This window comes from Engystomops pustulosus, chromosome 6 (genome assembly GCF_040894005.1).
Source record: "Engystomops pustulosus chromosome 6, aEngPut4.maternal, whole genome shotgun sequence".
In the NCBI taxonomy this organism is placed as follows: Eukaryota; Metazoa; Chordata; class Amphibia; order Anura; family Leptodactylidae; genus Engystomops; species Engystomops pustulosus.
The window spans coordinates 152,845,189-152,855,223 of record NC_092416.1 but is presented as its reverse complement, the minus strand read 5'-3'; the positions used below and the strand labels follow the sequence as shown (position 1 = coordinate 152,855,223).

Below are 10,035 nucleotides of genomic sequence, written 5' to 3'. Positions count from 1 at the left end.
TAGTAAATAGTCTGTGCCAAGACCTTCCTCTGTCCACAGATGGCGGATTAGGCTACATTAATTTCTGTTTGTATTTCATGTTTGTGAACTGTGGCTTAGGTTTCTGCTTTGTTTTGCTTGATTGAAACAACTGCCCCCCAGCCAGCCCTGAACAGCAAGGGTTACTGGTGTGATGGGCGGCTGATCAGTCTCCTGCTGGAGGTGTGTCCAGGGACTGCTTTATATATCTATCCATATATCCATTATACCCTACTGGTTATATTACTATATCTCAGCTCTGAATTGTGCCTGTGCTTTTGCTCTTCTATTGCTTATTCTGTTTTTTTGAACTTGACTATTGTTCTATTGACTATCCCTCTTGGACTCTCCTTCTATACCGTGTATACTTTTTCTATTATGACCCTGACCCCGCTTTCTGTGTTATTCATCTGTAAGTCTTGTGTCCTGTGGAGGGACTGTCCTCTTGGCTGTCCCGTATCACCTAGAATACTGGAGACAAGTAGGCAAGTGACAGTTTTGGGGGGCTAGTTTAAGGCTCACTGTCCTCTCTGTCATTCCCTGTGCCCCAAGCCACCCTATGATTACAAGTTACCCCACATTTTTTTTATTCTGCTAATACAATTATAAACACATCCCATTTCACTATAGATATATGATATATATGGTTCTGTATAACTCTCATCAGTAAATATTACCATTGTTTTTGGTTAGAAGGATTATGATCTCAATTAAATATTGCATTGTTGTATTATATTGATATTCCTTTTCCTCTAGTTGGAGCTACGAGAAGAACAGAAGACTTCAAGGAGAATATCAACATAATGGACCCTGTAAAAGTAGCATGAAAATGTTTCTGTTAGCGCACATTTATTGGTGTCTATATGCTTATATACAAACATTTGGGGCCCTTTCTATAAGGAAAGTAGCCGCCTTTTGAAACTTTTATAAGGGGATAATTAAAAACACTCAACAAACATATAACAAAGTAAAATAAGACAAATATTCAATATACAACATCAAAACTATCTTCTGTGTCCATATATTGGTATAGATTTCAAACTATTTTTAGAATGGGTGCTCATGGATCTCAAATTTTTTTTTTATAAAAATGTAGAAAATGTAGAAAGTGATTTTGATATGGTTTCCAATTTTATATAGAAATTTTATATAGAAAATTATATAGAGTTGTACAAGAGGGAAAATGCCCATAAATAAGAAAACTGGGGGATTTATCACACAATGGCTCATGCTGCACCAGCTAATGATGTTAAAAGGTTGTGCCCATGAAAAAGTTCTCAAATTTTAATCCCCTAGTCATGTTTACACAATAGAGATGATTTTTAACCCCCTACTTTTCAATTTTAGTCAGTTTTAGTGCTGTTTTTCTCTTATCACTCAATGTTCGTCAGTGTATCACTCAACAGGGTGGGCAGGAACTAGCTGAGCAAACCCTTCATAGTTCCTCTGTGCTATGGTGTGTGCTGACAATGTGCTTTGATTATAAGATTACAGGGTTTAGCTACACTTTCATTTAGCTTCTGAAGATTCTACTAATATTTGACACATAGAAAAAGAGAGATGAAGCAGAGCATAGTCATGAGATGGATACAAAACACAATGACACTTAACTCTGCTATCTCACCTATAAAACACACCGTTAGCAATGCTATGTCATCCCCTCACCTTCAATCCAGAGCTTATCTTGTCCGTTGAGCTGCTGCTGTCTCCTCTGCTGCTGTTGGAAAAGAAGTGCCTGAGTCTGTAGTATCTCTGCCTCCTGCCCCTCCCCCTGCAGTACAAGAGAAGTTATTCGTGAGAGGAATCTGCCGACCATAGTCAGGAGTTCACGGTTGGGTCCAATGACAACCAAAATGTAAATGTCAGGTCGAATGGAGACAGGTTGGAATGATATCTGTGAAATGCTATATTTTTGTTAATAACATTGGGGCAGATTTACTTACCCGGCCCATTCGCGATCCAGCGGCGCGTTCTCAGCTCTGGATTCGGGTCCGGCCGGGATTTATGAAGGTAGTTTCTCCGCCGCCCACCAGGTGGCGCTGCTGCACTGAGAATCATCTCAACGCGCCGGAATGCACCGAGCTGGACCAGGTGAAGGTAAGCGCTCCCCAAGCGACACTTTTTCATTTTTTAAATGCGGTGGTTTTTTTCTGAATACGTCGGGTTTTCGTTCGGCCACGCCCCCGATTTCCGTCGCGCGCATGCCGGCGCCGATGCGCCACAATCCGATCGCGTGCGCCACAATCCCGGGGCAATTCAGGTACAATCGGCGCAAATCGGAAATATTCGGGTAACACGTCGGGAAACCGCGAATCGGGCCCTTAGTAAATGACCCCCATTGAGTTAGGGAATGTCTAATTTTGTAATCTGTTCAACCCGACTCCCTGCATGAGGTGGCCTCTGGGGAGGTAAAATTGTGTATTTTTACTGTGGCAACTGGCAATTCTACTAAGTAAAAGTTTCTTCTATACTCTCCCCTTAGCCCTGTGAAAGTTAAACCGTTAGAACATATTTAACAACAAATATTCAAAATAATGTCTCCAAAACTTAATACCCAGAAAATCAAGTTGCCTACTTACAGCAGGAAACGCATCTTCATGTGCTACTGAGGGAAAATTCATATAATTAGTTTTCTTTTCATTTATTTTTATCTATGCAAAATCTTTATATATGCGCATACCGGAGCACATTTACTAATGGACTTTGCACGTTGTTTTAAGGGGCTACATCTTGCACAAGTATTTAAGAAGTGTCCGTGCCACATCTGTGTCGCACGTGACTGTTTTGTGTCGCGGCTGCACTATTCTTTATTTGACACAAACTTCTGCAGTGAAATGAGCCGGACCGTGCTCCACATTTATCATGCATGAGTCTGACAGAAGTCTGGTGCAAGCCCCATGTTAGAGGTGCACCAAAAAAAGTGGTGCACTCTGTCGAAGAAGTGCAAAGATTCATGAATAACAGGTTCCCGAAATCATGAATTTGGCACCCCTGCACTATACACAGGCAAACTGCACATAGTACACACGGCACTGTTCTTAGTAAATGTGTCCCACTGTGCTCTAACTAGGAACTATTTCAATGAAACAAGAATCTGTCTGAATGAAAAGATCTTCTCATTATGTAACTCAAAACTGTGTTTTGATCACATAAGACTCAGTTTACACCAGCGTCAGGGGTTTTTGTTATACTCTCCAATTTAGCAAAATGTAACTGAAACTAAGATTGGTAGTATGGCAGGAAAGTCTCTGTTCACCTTCCAGTCCACATTGTCTTCAGAAAAGGATGTTGGCTGCGGCGCTATTTTATTTCATAATGAAGCAGATAAAAAAAGCAGGAGTGGACTGAGCCTAACATATATCGCTAAAAGTTATTTATAAGCTAAAGAATTTTAAACAATCTGTAACAAAAGCTAGTCTGTCGACCAAAATCTAGGCTAAATATATGGCATACATATTGAGAAGTGGTATGGCATAACAAGAGTCCATAAAAGAGGGTCCTTTTTTAAGATGACCATTATCTCTGCCTTGTTAATAGATTCTACGATATTCCATTGTGTATTAATATTGTCTAGAATCCACAAAATCTGGATTGGGGTAATTTGCCTTATTTCTTGGGATTTCATTGTTCAGACCCAAAGCAATTTAGAAACTCCCAAGATATTAATCCCAGAACATGAACAGCAATATAAAGAGCATGTATAGATGTGGAGTCAATACCTGCTAATTACACAGTAAGTACGGGAGATCATTCTCTATAGATCAGCGATTGTTTGAGGATTTATTCCTATAATATTTTATCAGTACACCTGCCATTAATGAATTATGTTTGAATGATTAGAGAGATTCCTCTTTATTAAATTTGCTGCATTTTTGCAAATTTGCATTTCATTAAACATGCACCCTACATGTTTTATCATACATTACAAATTGGTTAGTTTCTGATCACTAATCTACATGTTATCTCAACATTATTTCTACATGCAGGAATATATAAAAGGAATAAACTTCTCGTTAACTTGAAACCATCACTTTCCGTTTAACTGTTGGGAATTTTTTATGTGAGCCTACAGCTTAGTAGAAAAATACTAAAAATAATGAATACAATGAAAAGAGAAAGCAGCACGATCCTGCAGAGGTCTGTTGTATGAAGAACCTTAAAATAAGCATGGGGAGGGGGGCATTCATTAATTAGTGTTGCAGGGTCTGTGTTTTTGGTGCATGAAATGTGTGGTAATTTACACAGGGATGTTCAAATGTGGAGCAAAGGTTTATAGGAAACCTGTCATCGTGAGCTCTTTTTCTGGCTCCCCGCTGTCCCCATAGAGAATATTGTACAAATTGCCAAAGTGCTTTTATAGTAAAACTGTCTTTTTCCCAAAAAAAAAGATAAGTTACCGTATATACTCGAGTATAAGCCAACCCGAGTATAAGCCGAGGCCCCTAATTTTACCACAAAATACTGGGAAAACCTATTGACTCGAGTATAAGCCGATGGTGGGAAATGCATTGGTCACAGCCTCCCCAGTATATAGCCAGCCAGCCCCTGCTCCAATGTATATAGCCAGCCAGACCCTGCCCCAGTGTATATAGCCTGCCAGACCCTACCCCAGTGTATATAGCCTACCAGACCCTGCCCCAGTGTATATAGCCTGCCAGCCCCTGCCCCAGTGTATATAGCCTGCCAGCCCCTGCCCCAGTGCATATAGCCTGCCAGACCCTGCCCCAGTGCATATAGCCTGCCAGCCCCTGCCCCAGTGCATATAGCCTGCCAGCCCCTGCCGGACAGATCGCACAGAAGATATACAGGGGTCGCCGGAAAGGTGAGTTTAGATATATTTATTTTTTTGACTCGAGTATAAGCCGAGTTTGGGTTTTTCAGCACATTTTTTGTGCTGAAAAACTAGGCTTATACTCGAGTATATAAGGTATATCAAAGTTTACCTCTCTTTATGTAGAACTGTGTCCCTAGTCCCATTGGAGTGGCCATTGAGGAATGTCCCCCTTTTCCCCCCACCCTTGGAAAACCGCTTCATTATGCATGAATTTCAAATAATAAAGAAACCTCCCATAATTAAGAAACCTCCTCACTGGCCTCTCCTCTGGGACTAGGGACACAGCTCTGCATAAAGAAAAGTAAACTTTTATCTAAATTATCTTTTTATTTTCTAAAAAGTTAGTTTTACTATAAAAACCCTTTAGCAATGTGTACAATATTCTCAATGGGGACATGGGGAGCCAGAAAAAGGGCTCCTGATGACAGGAGCATAACAGAAAAGGGTATCGGCTAAGGCCACATTCAAGAAGATGGTATAAAACTTCAGCTCTTGATTTATTGGCTTTCCTTACCCTTTTGTTTCACTGTTTATTACGAGGCTGTAATAGCCTATTATCCCCAACAAGACTGACTTATAATGTTCCCCCTGTGAGGGGTCTCTGTTTAGCCTGTTTGACTGTAAGGCACTTTCTTGTTTTTCATTGAATAAAGCTTTGTTGAAACTAAAATTTCTAAGCAGGCAAAGGGACAAATTTGTTATTAAAGAGGATCTTACTACAGTTTTTCGGAATGTCCTCAAAAATGTATTTTTGTGGCTTGATAAATGTGGTTTCATTTTAGGGCAGGAGGAGTTAATATTTGGAGTGCATTGCAACCAATAGATAATGTTTCCTGCACCACCGGGCAGGGGTGTAACTATGAGAGGCAGAACCCCTAAGCAGACTTCTGAATGGGAACCCACTAACACCTCTGAAAATGTACATATTTGTCACACATTTATACACTTATGCACATTTATTTATGCACTGGTATATACATTTATACACTTACACAGATCTGTCACAGTAGCTGCTGACTATATGGGGGAAGTACATGGCAGGAATTAGAGATGAGAGATCCCTAATCCTGTAACTCTTCTGTACTCTCCCTCTCCCCAAAATTTCTTATATGAGCTGCCGATTCATGCTGTGTACTGTTATACACATATGTACAATGTGCAGCCCTCCATTCATAAGTGTGTCAGGTTGGATGCCTGGGCCCCCGAACACTGTGGGCCCTATTGCAGCTGCTATGACTGCTACCGATGCAGTCAGGTCCCTGCCACTTGTCAATTGTAGTAGGTTTTTTATCAGTTTTGTATTTTTTGAAAGATAACTCTACCACACATGAATTTACATGATAAATCTGTTGAAAGTTATGAGTGAAAAGTCCAGTGTGTTGGATCAGTCCAAAAGAAACGTACAAATTAGGTGCAAACAATTGTGAGACATCTTAAAGATAGAAAACTGATATAAGCCCCGTGATGCAACCCTCAATGTCTACAACATTATTTAATAAACAAAAATAGTATAGATTACATTTTAGATTGGTAAAACATTGTAACATTGGTAATAAGCGCTCTACTGCACAGTTGTTCCGTGACTTGTACAGATTCACAATGTTAGATTACAATGTGATACATTAAGATTTCATATGGTTTCAAGCAAAATAGATGAAGCAGAAATTGATTTGTTTTTGTCCTCCCCAGTCAACACAATAGGAAACAAACCTGATAAACACCGTGACCCCTGGTGAATGGTGACCCCATAAGGAAGTATGTGATTGTGTGAGTGTTTATTTTTTGTGAAAACCCCTGTATATTTTATTTGTATACATTTGGTGTCCATAAAGTTCTTTGATCGCGAATAATATAATTTTTTGTGCGATGGGTGATTAAAAAAATGTAAATTTTGGCATATATTTTACTTTATTTTCTTTAATTTTGTTGTCATACGGCCTAAAAACGAGGACAGTAATGTAGTCTAAATTTGTACATTTATGGAGGTGCAAAATTTGTGTGCTTTTACTTTTTTGAGTAAGGGTGTAGTGTATGCCCGAAACGCGCAGTGTCAAGGAAATATTAATCTGGAATGTGTAAGATTTGTTTAACTGCGGCAATTAATAACTTTGTTGAACTATATGACAATTGCCATTTATTGAAGTGTCCAGGCATCTTTTACAAAATCCTAGAGATCTTTACAGCTTGATAAACTATGACCTGAAGAATGTTCTGTGATGACTTCAAAAGACATATGGTCATCTCTTCTTCACAACCCCCCTTCCTGCAGCAGGACTTGGAAACAAAGAACTGTTAGCACTTTGTCCAATCCTGAATGACCCTGTGGACTAATTAACCAATGGGAGATTTTAAACCTGAACTAAACAGAGATCTTATAAAACAATATGAGATACAGGAAATAGTGTTCACTCTTTGGGGGCTGCTAAGACAAGCTGAGTGTGTTCCATATTTCTCCCATCTCCAGGGAGTCAGGCATTTATTTAATTTGTAAGTTTCTGTTATTTTTCTCGCACTATTATTTTTTACGCACTGATCACCTTTTTTAACTAAAGCGTTAATTTTAATTTTGGTCCCTGAATGCTCTGCGACCTCATAGCCTTGTAAAGTGTGATTAGCTGTGTGACTGCTGGAGTGCTGAGTGTGCATGTCTAGTGGTGTACCAAGGTGACTGCTTGAGTAGCAAAAGTGGATGTAGAGTGGAATACTTATTGGTCCCAGTATAAATGCAATAAGTGGTGGCAGCAGATTAATAATTGGGGTGCTGGAGCTGTAGAAGTGTGATTTATTTATCTTCAATTTGTGTCCTGAGTGAAAGGTTAGCGCAAGTTTGAGTAGGCTAAATTAACCTATACAGTTGTACCCCAAGTCACGTGACGAGGCAGCGGTGTCATCGCCATGACACGTAATCCACTTTTTCACCTGTAGTGGTCATCATGTGTTGCTGTAATTTTATGAAGTTGGATGAATATTAAAGCTAAAGGATTTTAAGCTACATCTTGTGCGGAACGCCAAATTCTTTTTCCATATTGTGTTGCACTTCTCCAGTCCGAATAAGGCGACCTGCACATTTGTTATCAGTATGATCAGTGAGCTGAAAAATTATTTTTTCTTTTTATAAATAATATAATCTGTTGTTCTTTAGAATGAACTCCACTTCTATATTCCAGATTAAAAATCGGTTTCAGTTTATGTACAATGAACCACACAAGGTTTACAGAATTGGTTCTTTTGGGTTTCGGAAACCTCCAAAACTTCAGAATTCTACTCTTTATTCTTTTCTTGCTGATCTTTCTTTTCACAGTTATAGGAAACCTTCTGATCATCATAATAGTTTCCACCAATGTCCGGCTCCAGACCCCCATGTATTACTTCCTCTGTCATCTTTCTATTTCTGATCTTATGATTTCCGCAACCATTGTTCCTAACATGCTCGCTGCCATCATACTAGGAGGACAAATAATAACCTTGGTTGGCTGCTTAACCCAATTATACTTCTATAGTGGCACAACTATTACTGAATGTTTTCTTCTGTCGGTGATGTCCTATGATCGATACTTGGCCATCTGCAACCCCCTAAGATACTCTAGTATAATGAACCTTAAGTGCCAAATCTGTCTTTCAGTATGGCCATGGGTTCTGGGTCTTACTCTTAATATTACAGGAGTCTTACCTATATCAAACTTTGACTTTTGTCTTGACAATAAAATTGATAGCTTTTACTGTGACCTCTTTCCTCTACAGAAGCTTTCATGCTCAGATACTTCTCTTGTAGAACTAGAAGTGTTTTTATTTTCTATGCCTATATTTATTTTACCCTGTGTTTTTATCATTGTAACCTATGTGTATATCTTCCACACTGTAGCAAGGATTCCATCTACAACCAGCAAACACAAAGCCTTTTCTACCTGCAGTTCTCATCTTATTGTTGTATGTACATTTTATGGGACACTATTAGCTAAATACATGATCCCATCTAAAGGAAATTCATTGCTCCTAAATAAGATTATTTCTTTACTACACACTGTATTTACTCCTCTTTTTAACCCTATAATATATAGTCTTAGAAACCAGGACATAAAGACAGCATTGCAATTTTCTTCAGTTCATAGTAATTCTAATATGTTTTAGATACTCTCAATAAAATTATGAATCCGTGTGGTTTTATTCTTGATATGTAAAGTTCTGAAACAGTACTTGTAATTGAAAGCAATGTATGTTGTACTGTAAAAGGGCTCATGCACTAATGTATTGGCACACATCATGCTCACTGTACCAAGCTCAGGCGCCATAGACAACCATGAGTGATGTATACTCTATGTGGTAGTATATGTGGCTGTAAATTTGTGGCCATATATACGTCCCCCATATGTTAGTGTGCATGAACCCTAAGGCTTATTAGTAGCTGTTAGCACTATTTTGAGAAATACTCATAATAAATTATTCTCTTGTTGAAATTACTCTGTTAGGCTACATTCACACTACTGTATAAAAACAGCCGTATCCGTAACGTTTTTTTACGTGTTACATACGGCCACATTCATTTCTAGTATACGTCCGTTCATTTATATTGCACGTATATTGCCCGTACCGTGCCATGACGTATTCTGCCTGTAAAAAAATATAGAACATGTCCTATTTTCACCTGTATATCGGTCCCGTACGCTCCATAGAAATGAATGGGAACGCATAAATACGGGCTAAATACGTGCTGCACTGTATGGCTGCCGTATATACGGGCCGTATCCATTGTGACCTGAACCAGGGGGCAGGGTGACAGAAGAACATTTGCAGGCCTGCAAATCTTGATCTTGATTCTGCAAACTTGATTCTGCAAGAATGTCCTTCCTTTCCATGGAGAAGTTGATTTCATTGGTGCATGCGAATCCGGTGTTATGGGATAAGCGCCATGAGGAGTACTCAAATCATACTGTTAAACATCGTGCATGGGAAGAGGTCACGGCTGAACTAAAACACTCTTGGTGAGTGTGATTTGCTTGTGTTATTATCATGTTCCATAATACATGTGTCCCCCTGCAGCATTGTGCTTTATATACGTCACCCCCTGCAGCACTTTGCATCATACATGTCACCCCCTGCAGCATTGTGCTTTATATACGTCACCCCCTGCAGCACTTTGCATCATACATGTCACCCCCTGCAGCATTGTCCTTTATACATGTCAC

General features: G+C 39.3%; 1 protein-coding gene across 1 annotated transcript; it reads left to right on the top strand.

Moving 5' to 3' along the window:
• The first annotated feature begins 8,047 nt into the window (after positions 1–8,047).
• On the top strand, positions 8,048–8,980 carry LOC140065987 (olfactory receptor 11L1-like). Its single transcript, XM_072113550.1, has one exon. The coding sequence runs from the start codon at positions 8,048–8,050 to the stop codon at positions 8,978–8,980; it is 933 nt and encodes a 310-aa protein (XP_071969651.1).
• Positions 8,981–10,035: the final 1,055 nt, after the last annotated feature.